The 23,171-nt window shown below is 52.0% G+C and overlaps 1 protein-coding gene across 1 annotated transcript; it reads left to right on the top strand.

Annotated features, from left to right (window-relative positions):
• Positions 1-10,450: 10,450 nt before the first annotated feature.
• On the top strand, positions 10,451-21,519 carry VPS11 (VPS11 core subunit of CORVET and HOPS complexes). The gene is made up of 16 exons (XM_004712773.3): positions 10,451-10,637; positions 11,557-11,705; positions 11,803-11,938; positions 12,264-12,427; positions 13,919-14,166; positions 14,829-15,030; positions 15,380-15,531; positions 16,278-16,464; positions 17,251-17,397; positions 17,486-17,674; positions 17,792-17,953; positions 18,149-18,288; positions 18,380-18,582; positions 18,668-18,839; positions 20,738-20,960; positions 21,066-21,519. The coding sequence occupies exons 1-16, from the start codon at positions 10,451-10,453 to the stop codon at positions 21,228-21,230; spliced, it is 2,826 nt and encodes a 941-aa protein (XP_004712830.1). The 3' UTR covers positions 21,231-21,519.
• Positions 21,520-23,171: the final 1,652 nt, after the last annotated feature.

Raw genomic sequence — 23,171 nt, 5'->3', positions numbered from 1 at the left:
GGAGACGCTGGACAGTGTAAGATATGACAAAATAATAATAATTTATAAATTATCAAAGGTTCATGAGGGAGGGGGGAGTGAGGTGAAAGGGGGGAAAATGAGGAGCTGATACCAAGGGCTCAAGTAGAAAGCAAATGTTTTGAGAATGTTGGTGGCAACTAATGTACAAATGTGCTTGACACAATGGATGGATGTATGGATTTTGATAAGAGTTCTATGAGCCCCCAGTAAAATGATTGTTTTAAATTGGAAGATTTAAACAGATCTTGTATGAAGTAGCTGCATCTCCCTTAACTGAATGTATCTTTGGTATGATTACTATGTCTAGTTGGGAAACACTTTCTCTACCTGGCATTATAAAACTGAAGGGATGCACGTCTGCCTCACAGCCAGTCCTGAGTGGACATGCTAAATGGGAGCCACGACAATTACTTGAACACTCTCAGATTGTTCATCTGAAACAGCACAGGATACCTAGTGGACAGAGGAGATTATTGCTTTGATTAAAGACATGTTAAAGGTTGGGATACTGGTGCCAACCAGTTCCCTGTATAAGAGTCCTGTATGGTCCATGAGAAAGGCAGGTGGCTGATGGAAGGTGACCGTAGATTATTGAGGCCTGGATAATGCAGTGCTACCTGTGGCTTTAGCTGTTCCCCAAATGGTCAGAAAACATAGCAGGCTTAAGGAGATTGGCACTTGGTGACTGATCTTGCAAATGTTTTTTTCTCCATTCCAGCCTCAGAAGAGTCAGCCACAATCACGTGAACAGATCACAATATATTTCCACCACATTGCCGCAGGGTTATTTAAATTCTGCAGCCTCTGTTAGAGTTTGGAAGAAACTTGGACTTGGCGCAAATCTCAACCATTGATGATATTTGGCTAATATCCAACACCGAAGAACAACTTACGGCAGATTTGAAAATAGTAGTGACCAACAGGACCATCAGAGGCTGGGGAGTAAATCCGGCAGAATCCCAGGGCCCTACCCAAAGGGTGGAATTCTTGGGAATAACTTGGGCAGGAGCTACTTGTGACATTCTGCAGGCAACCGAGAACAAGTTCCTGTCACTATCCTCCCCCCAAGACTAATCAGGAGCCCAGTGTTTGCTTGGTTGGTCGATTTGGATTTTGGAGGACTCATATTCCACACCTGAGAATCTTGCTAGTCCCATCCATAAAACCACTCAGAAGAAAACTGTGGTTGAATGGGGGCCTGTGTTAGTCCAGATAGGGTAGAGAAACAAATTCATAGGCACCAAGAGTTTTATATACAAGTGCAATTGAATATTGAGAAAACATCCCAGCCCAGTCCAGACCAAGTCCATAAGTCTGATATTAGGCCATATGTCCGATACTAATCTATAAAGTCCTCTTCAGTCTCATGAAACACATGCAATGATGCTGAATGCAGGACAATCACAGGCCAGTGGGTGGAAAGTTTTGTGGATCCAGTGGCGGTGTAAGCACCTCAGCGGTGGCAGGGCTCTCCACGTGGCTTGTTCAGCTGCGAGGCTCCGGCTGCCCTCAGCCTGTCTCCATGTGGCTTGTCAACAAGAATGTCTTGAAGGGGCTGGGCCGAGAGAGAGTGTCTTCAGCCTCCAAGGAGGAAGACAGGAGTTCCCAGAATCCTCAGGAGAAGGCCACGCCCACACAGAGGCCTCATTGGTTATGACCTGATGGACAGGCTAGACCCCACGCCTTCACTCTTAATCTGCTCAACTTGGCAAATGATTACCTAGCTACCCCAGGGCCTGAGCAACAGCAGGCTGTGTCTGAGTTCCAGAGCACAGGCTCCCTCTCCTTGCCCTTAGAGGCCCTTGCCACCCACGTTCAGACATGATTCTGGAGGTGTCTGCAGCGTGGCTTATGGTAAAAAACCTAAGAATTCTGCCCTGTGACTCAGCCGTTTCCAGAAGCTGCCACCCAATACGCACCACTTGAAAGGCAAACACTCACTTGCTGTTGCGCACGGACCGAGATCGATCCGATGAAAGAAGGGCATAAAATTATCCAGGAACCTTAGGGACCCTTGATGTTTCAGGTGGAGTCAGAGAAACACTCACAAAAGGGCGACAATGCCTGAAATAGTTCAACAATAAAATGGAAATGGCTCACACAGGAACAAGGTCCTGGGAGACAGCAGGGTGCACCCACTGTATCTACAAGCAGGTCACCTCTTTTCTCATAGGTCCCACCCTGGAGCCACCTGAGAAGGTGCCAGAGCCTGTTGCCACATGGACAGCGCCCTATGAACAACTTTTTGCTGATCGACAGAAGGTTGCTTGATCCACAAATGGCAGTTCCAGGCCACATGGACAGCATATGATATGGAAATTGGATGCAGTAAGACTAGCATATGGCAAGCCCTTAATGGATGAAGGCAAGAACAGGTGAGCTCATGCACGGAACAGCATGCTGTGTTCCTAGTCAGAGTAGAAGAAATGGACAATGAAGAAAGCCCGTATGGCTGGATTTTTCCCCTGGGCAGTGGCCAATGCCTAGCTAGATGGTCAGGGAAACGGGCAATGGAGCATTGAACTATTCAAGGAATACTTCTGTGGGGCGAGGACCTGTGGTCTGCGGTCAGCACTACGGAACATCAAAGGTGCATCAGAGTAGGACATGCCCATACTCCTCCTGGGTCAGAAGGTCACTGGAATCAGCCGGGGCCCAGGGGTGCTGCAGCAATGCAGAGATGGACTAACGCTAGACGCATCCCTGCCCTTACATCCTTGGAGGCACAAAAGCCAGTAAGAACTGATCTCTCTGCTAGCACGGAAGACAAGGTTGCAGATGGCTCTGGGCAGATTCCTGAGGGAGACGGCCCGGCTATCTATTATATCAGACCAATGACACCTATGGCAGTGGGGAGGGGGGCTGGGAAGGGGGAGCGGGGGCTACAAATGGATCCTCCCAGGAACCGAAAGAAAGCACCATCAAGGGATTTTAGAACAATAGATACTATATTAGGTCACTAAGTTATATCCCCTTTACCCACGGCACCGAGCGCAGCAGTGGGTCCAGAGAAGTCAGGATCAGATGGACACACCATGGGGCCTGTTGAAACACGGGGACCACAAAGAGAGGATCACCGCTCATAGGGCGCCTCCACTTCTCAGAAGGGTCCAGGGAAGAGGGGATGGAGGAGGCCAAACAAAATAGTCAACTTAACAATTCGCCTGCTCCTTTGGGTCCCTGGATCCACTCAGCCCTCACGCGGTGGCTGGGCTGCTTCTCTTGGGAGAGCTGTGGGTTTGGTGCTGCTGTGCCGAGGCGGCAGCTCCTCACAACCGCTTGGCCAGCCTGTTGGTGGTCAGCTTGGAGCACAGCAGACTCTGCGATGCTGTTTGGAAAAGAGCCGCGCGCAGCAGTAAGCTGTTCTGACCACAGATGCATAATTCAACGCACACATCCTCCCCATGTGGGAAATTCGCCACTGCTTATCTAACATTTACAGAACTCCGCTTCAGGGCATCATCGCTGGACGGCTGAAGGATTGCATGCTGTGGTTTTCAGGCATATCAGCTGGCTCTGCCTTGATGGGGTAGCAAAGATGCTCCCTCGATTCCATGGGTTTACTTCTCATGTCTTCGCGTCTCTGAGTAAATGCCTGAACTCGTCGCCCACCCTCAGCAGCGTGTCTGGGTGCTGTCGAAGGTTTTGTCCTTCCCGAGCAGGGAAACGCATCGTGTCGTTCCTTCTGGCTGGCGCTGTCGGCAGTCTCAATTTCGCTTCAGAGGATTCCCTGTTTGAAAGCAGAGGACTGAGCACCTGGCTGCCCCCCCCCCCACACACACACACGCAGCTTCGCGGTGGGTTCCGAGAGGGCGCTACATCACACAGCCACTTGCTGTCATGGAGTCCCCGGTGGGGGGTTCCCTTTGTCTCCATGAGCTGCTCGCCCTTATCCCACAGTGAAGCCTCATGAGGATGTTCCTGCTGCTCAGCCACCACGCTTTACAGGGATGGGCAGGCTCACCTTCCTCAGCGTCAATATCACTCAGTAACACCTTAACCTGGCAGCCTCTGAACCCTTCAGGTTTGACAAAATTGATGCATGACGCTACTGTCGATGTCCGATGGTTGAGCTGCAACCCCCGCTCACAGAGGCTTTGTTGGGGCACGTAGGGAAAGAACTGAGAAGATTCCCTTCTTTCCTGACAAATGCAATGAACTCTTTTTGCCAGGCAACCGTGGCTGAAGCTCCCGCTGTACCACAGTCAGGCCACTTACCTTTCCTGTGCGGGCTCCCGTGTTTTCATTGCTAAAACAAGTCTCTCAAACAAGCCTCAGCTCTGGTGGCTTCCAGGGACAGCAGTTCCCCCGCGTGTGTGTTAGACTTGGCACTTGGCATGGAGTGGCCAGTTGGGCAGTATCCTTTACATCATCTCATCACAAGCCAGAGAGAAACACGGGAAATCTCTTGCAGAATCCTTGAGTGTTTTTTCAATAGCTGTGCTACGTCTGTAATCTGACCTGAGGCAGTTCTGAGACAAGCTAACTCTCGCAGACCGTTTTACTTTTTCTGGTGCTGGACTAGCCGCAGCCACCAGCGCGCTCTCCTTCACAAACTCGCCCTCTGCGTGAGGCGTCAGCGTCCCACAATGCCGAGTGAGAGCAGCTTGTGATTTCAAACTTGACTGAAAGGCATTGATTTTTTTCCCAGGCAAATTTGACCCCCCCCTTTCTTCAGTTTTGTTTTTTTTTGGGTTTTGGAACCTTTTTTTCGGCTTTTTTCCTTACCGCCAATGCATCCCACAAGTTTACCTTTGACTTCAACAACAAGTCCTTTGTCTGTTTCTCTTGCAAAGACTGATGCCCGCATCAACTTTTCTTCCTCAGCACTTTGTAGGAGGTCCCCCCTTAATTTGTAATGACTGTCCAGTCAGGGTGTGTGTCACCAGCAACTGGACTGCTTTGCTTTGACTGTGGTTGTCGTCCTGCAGCTTATACTTGGAACACATCCAACACTTGCATCATGGACTTGGGAGGTCTTTCCTGGGTGCTGGATTTTCCTAAATCTTCATCCGCGATGCGCTTGTTTTCAAGGATTCTGGATCGCTGGATGTGAGGATGAAGGCTGGCGTTATCGAAGCTTGGGTCAACGAAGAAGTTGTCAATACCATCATCAATCATCAGCGCATGCGCATCAAGCCTGTGAGGAACATCTCACCTGGTCTCATCATCTCCGGATCACCGTCGTTTCCCCTCAGTGTGTTAACACTTTTGAAACGTGTACCCTCCGGCCTGCCTGGCACTGAGAGTCCTCTGAGCCACCGAGATACAGGCAGCCGGTGAGAAACGTACCCGTCTGTCCCATCATGCACTGGTACACCGCCCATGTAGCCCATAAAGGATGGTCCTTGCTACTCCCTCAAAATGAACGCTGTTATTGTGATTCACTTACTACGCTTTTAGGTTGCTTTGGCAGAAGTTCCTGGATATATTGCATTTTGAGCCCCACCTGCAGTTGCCTTGGCAGAGCGAGACTCAATGATTTTATGGTCCTTATCCGGTCCACAGGGCGCAGGTTCCTCCACCCCTGGATCAGAACCACAAAATCGCCACCAATTTGGGCCACCTCGTTGTATCTCCTCAGACCAAGGGACACACTGTACAGCCCACAGGGTGCAGCCACGGGCCAAGAAACAGCCAATTGGACGGCCACACCGAGCTGCTTAGCGCCCTCAGAGCATGGTTTGATTGAGAATTGGAAAGAGCATGGAAACATTTGTTATCCAACATGGGGGTTGGGGAGAGATAAAGGCATGAGGGGCTGGCTTACACACCTGCGTGAGTGTGTGCTCACAACTCAGCATGCGGGAACAAAGGAGAATTGACTGCTGGGGAGATGCCTACATTCCTCAGGAGGGCCTCTGGAGAAGGGGGATGCTGCTACCATTGTACAGTTCTTCCCCAGGTCACCTGAAATGGCTTTTTTCCTTGCTGGATGCTGCAGTCCTACGACTAGAATGCAGCAGGTGATCCCGCAGCAAGCGATTGCAACCATACCCCGGATCCGGTGCCAGGATTCCCAAGGGCACAATGGGATAGATTGTACCTTCTCCTCATCTTGCAAAACTGCGGTTGGCTGTTAAGCATGGTACTGCCTAGGGGTCAAGACAGTCCACTAGGCCTGTATCCGTGTACAAGGTGAAGGGGACTGGGCTGAGGGAGAAGCCCTTGCTAGACTAGTCTTGCTACCTGCTATCAGGACTGGGGCAACAGCTGGACCTGATGTCCTTTCTCAAGGTGAGAAAGTTTGAGTGGAAAGAAACCACAAAAGGGAGGAGAAATAAGAGCCGAGGGCGCAGGAGCGAGGGAATGGGCCGTGCACGGAGGAAAACCTAACAATCTGCTTGTTCCTTGACAGAGGCGCAGAGCAAGGGACGAAAGCTCTTCGTTCAAGTCTGCATGGGCTTGTGCCAAGAGAACGAGGGGTGGCCAAAGATGTGGTCCATCACTTACTACGGCTCTTCCAGCAGTGTTCTCATCGGTCATGTCCATTTTGCGATGCTGAGACTCTGGCCTTGGTGCCAGTCTGGAGGGGCTATCTGTTACAGGACTAGGATGGGATGTGTCTTGAGACCCTCCGTTAACTGCACCGTGACTTGTCTCCATCGTTTGTTGTCCTTAGGGCAGTGGTTCTCAACCTTCCTCCTGCCGCCTCCCTTTCATACAGTTCCTCATGCTGTGGTGACCCCCAACCATAAAGTCATTTTCATTGCTACTTCATCACTGTCATTTTGCTACTGTGATGAATCGGGTGACCCCCATGAAAGGGTCGTTCGACCCCCAAAGGGGTCGTGACCCACAGGTTGAGAACTGCTGCCCTAGCGGAATGGCTGGAAGATTAAAAACCTCACCTCCATCCAAAGCCTTCCCTTTTTTGAGACTTCCATTTCCTGGATGAGCACAGGTAGAGGGCCTGTGTGACTTTCACACCTGACTGAACTTTGGCGCCCACATTTGGCTTGCCTCTGCCTGACCCCTGGATCTGGGACGTTGCAGCTCCCACAACCACGTGAGACATCTTCAAGTTTCCTTTCTGTGAGGGGTTGCAGCGAAACACAGAACCCAGGGGCGTGAGGGAATGAATATACTCAAGCAGGGATGAGGGTCTTTTTCCTGTCAAGAGCCATTGGATATTTATAACTCAAAGGTCAGACAAAACTTGGAAATGAGTCTGGTCTATTTGGTCAGATGTTTAAGTAACTCACCCCTGAAGTCATAGCTGGAACGGCTTCTCTTTGATGAGGGTGGGATGCTAGCTGGGACGATCATTCCCAGCCTTATTCAGCCTCCTGGCTGGATGTTCCCCACCCTGGTACCAAAGGGAGGAGTGGGGCGCGGGGCATGGAGCTGTAGAACATCTTGGAAAAGTCAGATATTTGGGGCATCTTTTAATTTCCAACTCTTGGGATTAGCCTAGTATTGATTCTTCTAAAAGAAATTACCAGTGCGCTTTGTTAGGGATAATCCACTACATGCAATCGAAGGTGCTACAAAGTCCTTCGTGTGTCTTTCCCGATAGCGGCAGGTGAGCTCCATGCTCTGACTGGCCATAGCCAGCACTTTCAGGGACAGGCAGTGCTCAGTACAGGTCTGCTGTCCAGGAGTGGAATGACGGGGGTATGAAAAAGGGGTGTGGAGGCATGCCACCTGACCAGCCTGGTCAGGGAAGAGAGGCACTGTTATTAGCAGGTGGAAATCAGACATGGCCCTGCCCTCCCACAGTGTCTACCAATTCTGACACCAATTGTCCCTCCCACGGCACGCTACTCCTCGTTATGGTTGGATAAGTCATTGCAGTGGCCACAGAGAACTCACAGGCCATATTTACCATGATGGGCTTTATTAGGGACGTTAACAGGCTACAATGGAGGATCATAACTGCTCCAGACACAGTTCTGGAAGAATAGTTTGTCGACTGTGCCTGCTGGCAGGCCTCTCTGACCAGTTCCACAATGTTACAAGGTTCTTTCACCACTGCTAATAAGTGGCCAAAGGGCACCCCACTTCACTGTTTCAGCAAACCTAGCTCCCCAGTTACGTGCGTGGAGGGACCCCACACTCCATCAGTCAGTCTTCTGCCTGAAGGCAGGCAGGTTTACTCCTTCTGTGGGCCAGGAAGCCCCCTGCTCTGTCCTGTGCTCTGGCTCAGTGCAGCTGCTGCCATCCTCTGCTGCCGCTGTAGTGTCCCGGCTCTCCGCCCCTAAGTCGAGGAGGTAAAATGTGTAGGGATTACAAGGCCTGCAGAAGACATTCCATTCTTGGCTCGTCTTTTTTACAATATAAACGCTTTATTGAACAGTCGTGGTTCATCCCTGTTGATCAAGTGGCAGACCAGAATTCGGAGACCGGGCAGCAGCCTCAGTGCAGCCTCTGGGCTTCTCACTGGGACTCCAACAGAGTGGGCATGTCACCCTCCCGCAGGGTCCTTTCACGTTGCGCATGAGGGAGCGGCTGGCTCTCCATGAACTCCGTGCGCACCTGCATGCGCTGTCCTTGGGAAGCTGGGCCTGCTCAGCACTTTGCTGACTCTGGCCAGCTTGATGTGCTGCATATGCTGGTGTCCATGACGGTGGCAGTGGGGCAAAGAGCATCTTCTTTCTTGTAGTAATAAAATCCTTTATTTCCCTTTCTATGATAGCTTATTCCAAACCCAGCAGGTTGGGAAAATTGACCAAACCCCAGGCTTGGTCCAATTATTCACCATCGCAATTAGCACAGTCACAACTGAACCACATAATCCTACCCATCTCTTTCCCCATCTTCTCTTACCCAGACACATTAGGAAAAAGTTGTTTAGTGGGACTTGCAAAGACTATGGCTAGAAGAGCCATATTAAAGAATTCACTGCGCTGTCAGTACTAAATCCAAAAAAGACAGTGTGGGGGGAGGTTGGCTCCGACAGTCCAATGGATAATGAGACAGTCCGGCGGTCACAGGCTGCACTGGCATCAGACATCAGAGGAAGAAAGAATCCTGGTTTCTGCTACTGGACAGTAGGAGGCACATCCATGTCCACAACAACGGTGCAACTCTGCCTGCTGGTCACGTCTCTTTGCTTTCCAACATCTTCTTTTAACACGTCTGATTCATAGTCTTAACTGACATGCTAGCATATCATCCCCCAAATCTGATGCCTGCAGAAACGCGTAATAAGTGATTGTGGGTCCAATCCGCTTCCCATGCATGAGTCTGCCCACGTGATGGAGCCTGAAGCAGCTCCAAACAGGAAAGAAAAATTGAACTGGAAGTTGGGGAATGTTTCTTTCCTGTATTTATATCACCAAACAAATGGATTCTATTTTTTTTTTGGACTCTATTTTCCCACCAACCAGATTGAAGATGGGATAAGAGTCATCCTTACAACATTCCTTCAGCCAAAGTTAGAGCCTCTCCTGTGCTCTGCTGACCCAGTTCATGGTAAATAGGACACAGCCCCTGCTTTCCAGGAACTTAGGTGGGAATGAAGAGCATAGGATTCTGAATGTAAAAGGTTTGGAAGTGCTGGAAAATGTTTTACTGTGCAAAATTTCACTGCAACACTTCCATAATGTTCTTTGTGGCATGCTAGAAGCACACCGCCAGTTATCCATTAGGACAGCTTCTGTTTGTACCCAAAGCAGGCTTAGCCAGAGTTGGGGGTGGAGAGCGGACAGGCAATCTCGACCACTTGCCAATTCCTAGCGAACTCAGTTCTTGAAGCTGCCACAGCTAGGCTTTGGGCTGTGCTCTGCTTCTGTCCCAATGCCACTCAAGGAAAAAAGGTTAAGGCCCAGGGTCATGGAAGAGCCCATCCCATACATATTTCTCAGCTCCTTTAGGAAAGATATTTTTACTCGCAGCCACGGCTCTTGACAGAGAAACCCAGAGAGGCCCATTACTTAAGTACCGTCTGTCGACTTGGTTTCTGCTCAAGCCTCAAAACATCCCCGAGGGCAGGCCATACTTCTGTCCTGCGAATCCCAGGCCACCAACCCGAATGACAGTCCCTCGAGTCCTTCCCAGTCAGAGCAATGCATGTGTCCAACGGTCGAGCTCGTAAGCACGTTAGCCAGCAGTTTTAAAACAAAGACCTAGTGCCTTCCAGTCGGTGCCTACTCATAGCGATCTCCTAGGACAGAGTGGAACTGCCCCACAGGTCCCACAGGGTCCACTACCCCGACAGCCACCTCTTTCTCTCGTGGAGTGGCCGGCTGGCTGGCTTTAACTGCCCATCTTTCCCGGAACAGCACAGCGCTTACCCACTGAGCCACCAGGGCAGTTAACGGCCCGCCCGCCACTCGCCCCGCCCGCCACTCGCCCCGCCGCCAGAGGGCGCTCGCGCGCCTGCGCGCGCAGAGTCTACGCCGCCCCGGGGACGCGGACGCCCGTCACGTGACCCGCCGGCGCCGCCCACGTGACCTCTCGACCAGAGGCGGGGCCTTTGGCCAAGATGGCTGCCTACCTGCAGTGGAGGCGCTTCGTCTTCTTCGACAAGGAGCTGGTGAAGGAGCCGCTGGGCAGTGATGGAGCCGCTCCTGTGGCCGCACCTGCCTCGGCACCCGCTGCTTCCAAGTTCCTTTGCCTCCCTGCCGGCATCACGGTCTGCGACTCCGGTCGAGGGAGTTTGGTCCTTGGCGATATCCTTCCTCCGGAGCGGTGTCCGCGCCCCGCCGATCCTTTGAGAGAGTGTGTCTCTCAGAGGGGCTTGTGCCGCTGCCCGTTAACCGCGTGCCCGGTGCTCTGTCTGTGGTCCGAGGAGGGAAGGACGTTGTTCCTCTTCACTCGGCGCAACTGATCAATACTAGGCAAGTCCGTGACGCTCCTTGTGGCTCCGGTTAAGGAGCCCTGGTGGCGAGGGGGTCACTTAGGGACTGCTCCCCTCACAGTCGGCGGTTGGAGCCCATCAGCCGCTCCGCGGGAGAAGGGTGGGAGCTTTGCGCTCCCCGAAAGGTTGACAGTCTCAGAGCCACAGGGGCAATGCTTTTGTTCCGTAAAAGGGGTGCAAATGCCAGTTTGATAAGGTTATTTTAAATATCTTTAAAAAGGGGGGGGGAACCGGGTGCAAGTTGAATTTAAAAGATACAGATGTCCTCATCTCTTCCGTTAATATGGAAGAGGCGAGACCGAAGTGGACTGCTTTGTTCTTCAAATTGCTGCCACTGAACTCTGGTCTTCTCACACGTTTGTCTTGTGAGGTTGGAAGGCCCACGTGATATGTAGAAACATTCTTGAGGAATTAAGAGCTGTATGAATGTGAGCTCATCCATTGAGCAAACATTGAGTGGGGTAGTGGGTTTTGCTTTGGGTTGCTAACTGCAAGGTTAGCAGTTCAAAGCCTCCAGCCTTTCCAGGGGAGGAAGCTGAGGCTTTCTGCTCCTATAAAGATTTGAAGCCTCGGAAATCCACAGGGGTCCTTCTGACATGTCCGATAGGGTCGCTATGAGTCAGAATTGACTGGATGACACTGAGTTTCATTTTGGTTTGGGGGTGAATGCTGTTATCTGGCTTCTAAGTATCTCTCCTTGGGACGGAGGCTGCTCCTTAACTACCCCGCACATATGGAAGGTCAGATCTGGTTCCTGCCCCGCTCCCTACAGCTTACAGGCTTTCAGGCCTACAAGCTGCGGGTGACACACCTGTACCAGCTGAAGCAGCACAATATTCTAGCATCTGTTGGTGAGGATGAAGAGGGCATCAACCCCCTGGTGAGTCTCAGGAAGGAAATGGTGAAGGTTGGGCCGTCTGGGAATGGTTGTTGGAGGATGACTATCATTTATACTCCTGAGATTGGTTGGCCCGCAGGTGAAAATCTGGAACCTGGAGAAGAGAGATGGGGGCAACCCTCTCTGTACACGTATCTTCCCTGCCATCCCAGGGACAGAGCCAACTGTCGTGTCTTGTCTGACTGTTCATGAAAATCTCAACTTCATGGCCATCGGTAAGCAGAAAAAGCAGAGCTAACACTCCTCAGATGTTTTCAGGGTAGCTTCTGTAGCTCATCTACATTGTTTTCATGAGACTGTTTTCGTATTAAATGAAGGCCTCTGAGGTTTTCAAATTTGGCACCAGGAGGCACTTAATTTTATTCTTTGAGGAAGAGTTGGTGAGAACCAGTCTTCATGTTCTTCCTTTTGCTCTTCATCAGAGAAGGTTGCTGTGAGAAAGCTTGTCGTTTCTTTGAGTGCCTGCAGTGGTCTTTTTTCCCTTTTGTGCTTCTTGAAATGTTCAGCCTCATTGAAGTGCTCTTGCCTGCTCCCCTGCAGGTTTCACTGATGGGAGTGTTACACTGAACAAAGGCGACATCACCCGGGACCGCCATAGCAAGACCCAGATCTTACACAAGGGCAGCTATCCTGTCACTGGGCTGTCCTTTCGCCAAGCAGGAAAGACCACTCACTTGTTTGTTGTGACCACAGAGAATGTTCAGGTATGACCAGGAGCAGGCAGGAGAGGGTTCTCCTATTGCTCACGGGTCTGATGTAAGGACCTGAATGGAGAAGTGGGATGCTTACTAGTTCACCTTGTAGCCTTGTATCGTTTTTCCTGCTTACTATCTTTACTTCTTCACCCTGGAGACAGGGCAAAGTTAGGGAAAGACCTCTCGGGTTATAGTAGGAAGATGTGGAATTTTTTACCTCACTAAGAGATGTCGAATCAGTTGCATATACCCATCGCTAAATTATAAGAGTCTACAATGGGTTGCATTGGGCAGAGCTGCTACAAAAGAGCTCCTTATACTATTGAGAAGCAAAGATGTCACTCTGAAGACTGAAGTGCAGTGAAATGGGTACTTTCAGTGGCCTCATACACCTGTAAAAACAGGACGATGGATAAGGAAGACCGAAGAAAAACTGACACCTTTGAATTACAGTGCTGGCAAAAAATACTGCATATACTATGGACTGCCAGAAGAAGGAAGAAATCTGTATTAGAATGCTCCTTAGAAGGAAGGCTGATGAGACTTGGACACATTACAGGAGGGGTCAGCACACTGAAAAGGATATGCTTGTAAAGCAAGGGGGTCAGCAAAAAAGAGGGAGACCCTCAACCAGGTGGATGACAGTGGCTGCAACCATGTGCTCCAGCGTCACCATTGTGACGGTGACGGGGAACTAGGCAGTTCCTTGCTGTGTTGTCCAGAGGGCTGCTGTGAGATGGCACACAAGGGGTTAGCACTCTTTGGACAGAGCAGTAGAGGGTATTTCCTTTTGGCTACATGCAGAATTCCTGTGTCAAGTACTGCTGGTATAGGTGAGAGGCAAAGATGGCAAGACTTTGTCTTCCATACTTTGGACATGTTGTCAGGAGAGACCAGTCCCAGGAGAAGCACGTGGTACTTGCTACAGTAAAGGGGCAGCCAAAAGAGGAAGGCCCCCAAGGAAATGGGTTGACACTGTGGCTGCCCCAGTAGGCCCCAGCCCAGGGGCAGTTGTGAGGATGGCTCGGGATTGGACGGTGTTTCCTTCTGTTGTGTGCAGGGTCGCCATGAGTCAGAACCCACTGGACAGCACCTGCCAACGTAAAGACGGAAAGAAAGTGTGGTCCCTGCTTCTATTTAATGGCTCCCAAACCAGTTTCTTGTCTACTTCATTCTGGCTCATGGTGACGCCCTGTGTATCAGAGCTGTGCTCCCTAGGGTTTTTCAGAAGTAGATCAACGAATTTTTCCTCTGAGGCACCTCCAAGTGGACTTGAACCTCCCACCGAGCAGTTCAGCCCATGAACTTCCTGCATCACTCAGGGATGCTTACATTGAAGGCAACGGGAACGGGGAATGGAAGAGCCAAGCAGCTAGGGAAAGTCAGAGTGTTCAGAGGAAAAAAGAGGAAGCTAATATGGAGGTGGGAGTCCCTTTCTGAAGGCTTTTAGGTGCACCCTCCTCCAAGGACGCCTGGTATCCCCTTTCTGCCTTCTTGCAGTCCTACATCGTTTCTGGGAAGGACTACCCACGCATGGAGTTGGATACCCATGGTTGTAGCCTGCGCTGCTCAGCTCTAAGTGACCCTTCCCAGGACCTGCAGTTCATTGTGGCTGGGGACGAGTGTGTCTACTTGTACCAGCCTGATGAGCGGGGGCCCTGCTTCGCCTTTGAGGGCCAGAAGCTCATTGCTCACTGGTTTAGAGGCTACCTCGCCATCGTCTCACGTGACCGGAAGGTTTCACCCAAGTAAGGATGCCAGAGAGAAGGGAGGGGGGAGGGCTCTGGGCTTGTTCTCCAGAATTTACTGGCTTTTAAATCTTACTGCCTGGATGCTGTCAATCTGCTCTTGTGACTGATTTCATTGAAAAATGCGCATTTTGGCAGCAGCCATTACCAAGGTAGCCCATGTACTAGGTTACTCCAGGGAACTGAGACTTTGGTGTTTTGTTGTTGTTTTAAAATCCTGTCAACACCAAATTGGTAGAGAAACAAGGGACTGAGGAAGGCGAGAGCATGTTGGGGTTTTATTTCTCCAGAGCAGCCTGAGAGGGGACGCAGGGTGAGTCTCCCGCGTGGTGGAAGCCCCCTCCCCCTGTGAGGTAGTACTTGATCTTCATTCAGTAGCAGGCACGGTGTCTGATGCACTCGAGGTGCGGGTGTGTTTGTTCACGTGGATGTCCTTCATATTTTCATCTGCTCGCATCGGTTACCAGTTCCTAACAGGTCAGATCAGTTCTCCGCATTCTCTCCTCATTACTTCTCACACAGTGCTGCATATTACTGGGTGACTGCTGGCGGGGTCAGAGAGGTAGAACGGGCAGCAACAGAGCCATCATGGGACAGGAGATGGGGGCGCTGAGACAAGAGGAGGGACAGATAACTAGGACTCTTCTCCCTTCCCCACGCAGGTCAGAGTTTACGAGCAGGGACTCCCAGAGCTCGGACAAGCAGATTCTCAACATCTATGACCTGTGCAACAAGTTCATCGCCTACAGCGCCGTCTTTGAGGATGTAGTGGATGTGCTTGCTGAGTGGGGCTCCCTGTACGTGCTGACGCGGGATGGGCGGGTCCACGCACTGCAGGAGAAGGACACACAGACCAAACTGGAGGCAAGGCCCCTAGGTTCCCCAAGCTGGCCGCAGACCCCCCGGAAGAAGGCTCCCTCAGTCACCTTGGCCAGGGTGTCCTCCCCTTTGGGTCCTCATCTTCCTTGGCCTCTCTGGGGTGGACTTTAAGGTAAAGGGCCAGGAGGCAGCTTAGAGGAAAGTAACAGCATACTAGCCTGCAACCAGAGTGGCCACTGGCTCCCTGTCTGCAGAGAGCCTTGCAGGTGAGGCGAGAGTGGTCTTACTGCAAACTAGGAGGTCCAGGACTGCGCCTGATCTAGCTAGATGCTGTGCTCCGGGCACCTTCTAGGATGTGCATCTCCCAGTTCTCTGATTTCCTCTCCCTTTCCAGATGCTGTTTAAGAAGAACCTATTTGAGATGGCAATTAACCTGGCCAAGAGCCAGCACGTGGACAGTGACGGGCTGGCCCAGATCTTCATGCAGTATGGGGACCATCTCTACAGCAAGGGCAACCACGACGGGGCAGTCCACCAGTACATCCGGTCAGTCTGCAGGACTGTGGTGCGAGCTCTCACTGGAGGGGCAGGCCGGGCACGAGGTTGACCTCCACAAGGAGTGTGCATTCTGCAGAAACTCGGATTCTTCCTAATGGCAGCTTAGGGTGGTTTATTAGGATGGGAATGTCCACAGGAGCAGGATGCAGGGGAACTAATGAACCAAACCAAACTCGCTGCCACTGGGCAGATTCCCACTCAGGGCGACCTATGGGACAGGGTAGAAGTGCCCCTCTGAGTTTCCAAGGCTGTAACTCTGTACAGGAGTGGAGGTCTCATCTTTCTCCTGAGGAGCGGCTGGTGGTTTCGAACTGCTGACCTTGCAGGTAGCAGCTCAACTTGGAACCACCTCTCCACCAGGGCTTCTCTGATGAGTATCTCCAATTTTAAGCTTTAGCTTGGCCTTTGTTAATATTCATTACAACTTAATTCTTTAAGTAGACAAGGGTGTTTATATCTTAATCCACACTTCATTCCCCTCATTCTTTTTCTTGGCATTTTTTGCCCTCATAAAAGTTTGGAAGAAACCCAGCTTACCTCTGTCTAGAATGCCAATTTTCAGCCAAGTTTGAGTCAGTGTTGCGCGGCCTTGCTGCTCCGTGTGGTACACAGCCACACCCCCTGGACTGGGAGTTAGTTAAAACCGCACTGGCGTTTGAACAAGTTCTGCAAGTGCCTCCACTGTCCGTTCAAGTTTGGGAAGTACCCTGATGCTGATGCACTTGTCTCCCTAGAACCATTGGAAAGTTGGAGCCATCCTATGTGATCCGCAAGTTTCTGGATGCCCAGCGCATCCATAACCTGACTGCCTACCTGCAGACCCTGCACCGACAGTCCCTGGCCAATGCCGACCACACCACCCTGCTGCTCAACTGCTACACCAAGCTCAAGGACAGCTCGAAGCTGGAGGAGTTCATCAAGGTGCGGTGTGGTGGGAGGGCTCCTCGAACCCCCACCCCCAGCATGAAATCATTCCACCAGGGCCGGATGCAGGGAGAGGCAGGAGGTGGCCTTATGCAGGGATGCAGGACCCGTGACACTAGAAACGTCGAAGAGGAACAGCTGTCCCAGCTAGTCTCCTGCTTGTTCTGTGGTGCCAGCCTTCCTATGATAGCTCATCCTATGGAGGTGGCCGAGTGTTCAAGGAATCCTTGTAAAGGCAGGGGCAGAGGACAGTGGCTGGCTTTTGTCAGACATCTGTGAGAAGCAGCGTACCCTAGTGTTTCACAAGCAGGGACTCTGGAGCCACACTACCCGGGCTTGAAATCTAGGCTCTGCTATTTCCTACCTCCATGGTCTTGAAGAGGAGGAACCCGAGTGGGGTAGTGGTTACAAGTTGGGCTGCTAACTACAAGGCCAGCAGTTCAAAACCTCCAGCCGCTCCAACCTTGGAAACCCACAGGACAGTTCTACTCTGTCCTGCCGGGTCACCATGGATTGAATCAACTTGCTGACTGAGTTTGGTTTGGGGTACGGGCTTGATCAAGTTACTGCATGTCTTTGCAATTCAGATTCTTTATATGTAAATGAGGTGCCGAGTAACCTGCACTTCTAAGCATGGCTTTGAGGAGTGAGTGGCATGTGTGAAGCAGCAGGCCTTTAGAAGGGGTGCTTCTCATGAGCACAGTCTGGTCTGAGGCTCGGGTGAGCGAGCTTCTCCTTTCCCTCCCACCACCTGGGGGTGGATGACTCTGGCCTTCCCCGCAGACAAAGAGCGAGAGTGAAGTGCATTTTGATGTGGAGACGGCCATCAAGGTCCTCCGGCAGGCTGGCTACTACTCCCACGCCCTCTACTTGGCTGAGAACCATGCACACCACGAGTGGTACCTGAAGATCCAGCTGGAGGACATTAAGGTTGGGGCCTGGGGCTTGGGCAGAACTGTCTGCTTTTGCTAGACTCTCCCTGGTGACTGAGCTCACTTGGCCCTGTACCTCTCCACAGAATTACCAGGAGGCCCTTCGGTACATTGGCAAGCTGCCCTTTGAGCAGGCAGAGAGCAACATGAAGCGCTATGGGAAGACCCTCATGCACCACGTACCCGAGCAGACAACCCAGCTGCTGAAGGGCCTCTGCACGGACTATCGGCCCAGCAGGGAAGGCCGTGGCGAAAGGGAGGCCGGGACCTGCAGGGTAAGGCTTGTGGGAGAAGAGTTCTGGGTCATCAAGGAGCACTCAGGGGCCCCGGGGGTACTAAGCTCACTAATTCCGTTTCCTCCCCTCCTCCCCTCCCCTCCCTTGCCTCCCCAGGCCAACTCCGAGGAGTTCATCCCTATCTTTGCCAACAACCCTCGAGAGCTGAAGGCCTTCTTGGAGCACATGAGTGAAGTGCAGCCTGACTCCCCCCAGGGCATCTATGACACGTTGCTGGAGCTGCGGCTACAGAACTGGGCCCACGAGAAAGACCCGCAGGTGAGGCCTGGCCTGGGCCCTGGGTGGTGCTGGAGAAAAGACCCTTCTGGTGCATTCCTTAGCAACCACCAGTCCCGCCTCACCCTTGGGGGCTAAGTGGTCCCTTGGCGTGAAGAAGCCCTTGGGCTGCAGGGAAGCTAGGCTTGACTTGGGATTTTCCCTTCTGTCCAGCAGCTCTCCCCTCCTCCTTCCTAGGTCAAAGAGAAGCTCCATGCTGAGGCCATCTCCCTGCTGAAGAGCGGGCGCTTCACCAGTGTCTTTGACAAGGCCCTGGTGCTGTGTCAGATGCACGACTTCCAGGATGGGGTCCTGTACCTCTACGAGCAGGGGCAGCTGTAAGAGGGCGGGGGGCCTTGCTGGGCCAGGGCCGGGGCTCCAGTCCTTTTCCAGGGCAGCCTCTGAGGTGAGTCTTTGCCCCGGCCACAGCTTCCAGCAGATCATGCACTACCACATGCAGCACGAGCAGTACCGGCAGGTGATCTCCGTGTGCGAGCGCCACGGGCAGCAGGAGCCCTCCCTGTGGGAGCAGGCGCTCAGCTACTTCGCCCGCAAAGAGGAGGACTGCAAGGAGTATGTGGCGGCGGTGCTCAAGCACATCGAGACCAAGAACCTCATGCCGCCCCTGCTAGGTACCTGGGGGATGCGGGTGGGAGTGGGGCTCCGGAGGGAGCTGTTGATGCACTATCTCATTTGCTCCCGGGGCCCCCACTGCAGTGGTCCAGACCCTGGCCCACAACTCCACCGCCACCCTGTCCGTCATCAAGGACTACCTGGTCCAGAAACTGCAGAAACAGAGCCAGCAGATCGCACAGGACGAGCTCCGGGTGCGCCGATACCGAGAGGAGACCACCCGCATCCGCCAGGAGATCCAGGAGCTCAAGGCCAGGTACTAGGGTGTGCGGATATATCGAGGTCCCCTGGGTAACCTTATACTTCACAGGGTGCTATTGCCTATTTTTAAAAAGCCTTTCTTTGTGTTGTGAGTTGGGTGAAGGTTTACGTTACCGACGTAGTTTTACATTCAGTCAACAGTTCATATGCAGTAACTCAGCACATGCACTGTAATCCCTCAACGCACCATCACTTAGCCCGCTTCCTCCCAGCGTGTGCTGGGTCCAGCCCCCTCCTCGTCCTCTGGATTTTGATCTTGGGTACATGCCGCCCTTTTGATCTTAATGGTGGGTGATGCCAACATGGGGTGAGCTGGTTTCTAGACCTTAGTCTTGGAGGTTCCGCCAGTCTCGATCCAACTAGTAAGCCTGGTCTCTCTTGTGATCTGGAGTTCTGTTCCACACTTCCTTCCCCCTTCCAGGACCTTCGAATGTGATCCTCTTCAGAGCAGCTGGCGTGGGAGCCAGGCACCCTTTAGTGCTGCTCTCAGGGTCTGGAGACTGACGTTGCAGTGGTCCACTAGTCCATTGGACTGTCTCCATGTGTTTGAGTTTTCTCACTCTGCTCCGGGAGACAAGAGTTGTACCTTAGTTTGATTGCTCATGAGCTTCAAATACCCCAGTTGCTACGTAACCAAACCAGAATGTAAAGTTCTGTCTTTGTGGACAGTTGTTATTCCTATGCTGGTTGATCTTGGTATCCCTGGGACGGTGGGCCTGACCCTCTAGGCCCAGCAATGCGTTCTCTCTGTGTTTGGTTATCCATAGGGCATTTCCCTAATGTTGCACCTGTCTGCTCCACCACATTCAGGGATCTATTGGCAGTAAGAGTGTACACACATACACAAGGGTCCTGTGTCACACAGATGCATATTCATGAGCATACTCCCATTCAGTATCCTCAGTCTGTCGGTCTCTCCAAGCATCTACTCCTCCACTCCGCAGTTGCAGGAATGGTACGTACTCTTCTCCAAACCCAAACGTTGCCATCCAGTCAGTGCCGGCTTTGTGGCCCTGCTGGACGGAGGAGGACTGCTCTGTGAGTTTCCGAGACTGTTACCTTTTAACAGGAGTAGGAAGCCCTTTCTCCCCCGGAGCAGCTGCAGGAGTTAGGGGTCACAGCTAAACACAACCACTACGCCACCGGGGCGCCTACGTACTCTGCCAGGCCGTAGTATTGACTCCTCTGAGCATCTCCGCTCTGGCCGATTTATTTCAGTGGAGGAAGTCCGGACACTGGTTGGTTAAGGAGGCCGTCATTTGTTGGGCTTTGGAGGGCATCTTGTAGCAGGCGCTGTCCTCTGTGTGTTTTCCTTCCTTTTACCCTGTACGTGCACATCTGTGTGGTGGTGGGAAGCCATTCTGAAGTAGAAAATCCTGTTTGGCGAATGCAGAAAGTGGATATTAGAAGTAATTGCTGGAGACAGAAGGAGCCCTGAGTGGTGTAAACACCCAGAGGCGCGCCTCAGTGATGACTTCTAAAGAGACAGAACATGGGTGGGGAAGAGAATGGGAGGAGGAGTGTGTGGTGAGAGTTATTACTGACTGAAAACACAAAACCCAGGACAGGCCTCTTGAAAGGGTCACACCTGAGTAAAGACCCAAAAGACAATTGAATGGTCCTTGAGACAAGAGAGCGAGAACTCCGTCCCTCGGGGCTCCTTGTACTTGGCGGTGAGCATGCGGAGATTCTTTGGACTCATGGACCCCCCTCGGGGTGGTAAGACAGGGCTCGTGGCCCTAACTGTCCATCTACTCCTCGACCCCACAGCTGCAGGATTATACGTACTCTTCACTAAACCATCTTGGGGGACCTGGTCGCATTGCCCCCAGCCGCCTTCTCTCCCCACTTGGCTCCTGGCCCTTCCCTCACGGTTGGCCTCTCTGCCTCCAGTCCTAAGATCTTCCAGAAGACCAAGTGCAGCATCTGCAACAGTGCCCTGGAGCTGCCCTCAGTCCACTTCCTGTGCGGCCACTCCTTCCACCAGCACTGCTTTGAGAGCTACTCAGAAAGCGATGCCGACTGCCCCACCTGTCTCCCTGAAAACCGGAAGGTCATGGATATGATCCGGGCCCAGGAACAGAAACGAGACCTCCATGACCAGTTCCAGCACCAGGTGGGCTGAGGGGGCCGTGGTGGTGGTGGTGGTGGTGGGGGGGGGATCGTTTCGGAAATGAACACCTGAGTTCTTGACTCTGACTTCCCCGCCTCTTCCCTGCAGCTCAAGTGCTCTAATGACAGCTTCTCTGTGATTGCCGACTACTTTGGCCGTGGTGTTTTCAACAAGTTGACTCTGCTGACAGACCCTCCCACAGCCAAACTGCCCTCAAGCCTGGAGGCTGGGCTGCAGCGGGACCTGCTCCTGCCCTCCAAGCGGGGCACTTAAGCAGCCCGTGGGGAGGGGTGTGTTCACGGTGGAGGCAGACGGCTGGGCCAGGACCTCACTTGATTGGACTCCTTAGCTTCAGGACGAACAGGCACTTCCTTTGCCAGCTCCCTGTTCAGGCTGCCCGCGATGCTTGACCATTCTGAGCCATGTAGGTGACACCAGATTAGCAGGGAGGGCACCCCCCCTTACCCCGAGTGCGGACAGTCGCTGCTGTACTCCCTGTCTTAGAACACCAGGCTGTGCTTGGGTCCCTGCTCCCAAGGCTATAAATAAAAGAATATAATGATTCGGGGCTAAAGGATTTATGCTGGGGGCCTTGTGGTGATTCTTAACCACTCATAATGTACTCCATTCCCTCTGTCCTGCTAGGTTCCACTTGCCTTCCCACAGAAGGAAGTGGGAAGAAGTCCCCCGTCCCTTGCTGGAAGGTCATGTGACTCGGCCTCTTTCCCATACTGGGTAGGTTGTGTCTTGCTGTGTTCCGTACCAGTAACAAACAGGTGAACCAAACCCACTGCCATCGAGGTGATTCTGACAGTGCCTGATGGAACAGAGCTGCTCCGTAGGCTTTCCCAGGCTGTAAATCTCTGGCAGCAGTTCTCAACCTGTGGGTTGAGACCCCTTTGGGGGTTGAATCACCCTTTCAAAGGGGCCGCCCGATTTATAACAGTAGCAAAATTAGTGATGAAGTAGCAACAAAAATAATTTTAGGGTTGGGGGTTCACCACAACATGAGGAACTGTATTAAAGGGTCATGGCATTAGGAAGGTCGAGAACCACTTCCCTGTGGAAGCTGTCTGCGTAATCTTTCGCTAGCAGAACAGCTTGTAGGTTTGAGCCACCAACCTTCTGATTGCCCAAAACTTAACTGCACCACTTGGGCTCCTTATCAGCTGGCTAAAAGGTCCTTTATTGAAATGAGTTTCCTTCCTCGAAGTTGTTAGCTGCAGTTTGTGCTGCTAGGTGTCTGTGGGATTTGGGTTAGACTAGGTCAGGAAGTTGCCCCAGTGGGATGGAGTCCATGGAAGGCAGTAACAGGGACATGGTGGTTTGTGTCAAACCAAACGGAGGCATTTGGTAGTGCCGCAGAATACAATGGCAGGAGCTGGCCTGGCTTGAGTTTGCTGTTTGACTCAAAAGGCGAAACCCTTACCTGCTCTCAACCTCAGTTTTTCCATCTGTGAATTAGGGGTTCTAACATACAACCTTGTACAGCGGTCTTCACAAAGGATGTCCCGTGGTTAGCACATGGGGACTTCATACAGGCGATTGTGTGTTGACAGAGAAAGCACTTCTACAGAGGCCAGCCCCTGTAACAATACCATCTTGGCACAGCCACTTTGAAGTCCTTGTCTTCCGGCATGACACTTAACCTCTGAACATGGTCCCTCATTTTAACAATAGACAAGTTGCTACTTCCACTCTGGAGCAAAGCTGAGAGAACAAATCGAGGCGAGGTGCCACAAAAGCAGCCCCTTCCACAGCCAGGGGGAAGGATTGTGCACAGCGAGCGTTCTGGAAGAGACCTCAGTGGTGTAGATGGTGGGTATGTTTGCCTGCCAACCTAAAGGTCAGAGGTTTAGAGTCTCAGGTATGCTGTGGAAGAAAGTCTACTTCTGAAAAAAAAAAAAAATAGCCCTCCAAAACCCCCTGGTATACCTCTATCACGCAGGAAAACGAGTCCAGCTTAGGGGCCATGTTGGGTGACCTGCGCAAGAGCCTTTTCCTCACTTTTTTCCCAGTTGTGAAAATGCACATAAAACATACACCATCTCAACAAATAGTACATGTGAAGTTCCGTGGCATTGATAACCAAGCTGTGCAACTGTCTTCACTGTCTTCCCTCCCCAAATTTCCCATCATTCCACTCATCACCATAAGCTTCCTGCCCCCAAAGCATAACTCCCCGCCCAACCACTTTAGAATCTGGTTTCTAGA

Source organism: Echinops telfairi, unplaced genomic scaffold, assembly GCF_000313985.2.
Source record: "Echinops telfairi isolate 266 unplaced genomic scaffold, ASM31398v2 ScPeMD7_7463;HRSCAF=8501, whole genome shotgun sequence".
Taxonomy (NCBI): Eukaryota; Metazoa; Chordata; class Mammalia; order Afrosoricida; family Tenrecidae; genus Echinops; species Echinops telfairi.
This window is presented reverse-complemented; position numbering and strand designations above follow the sequence as displayed.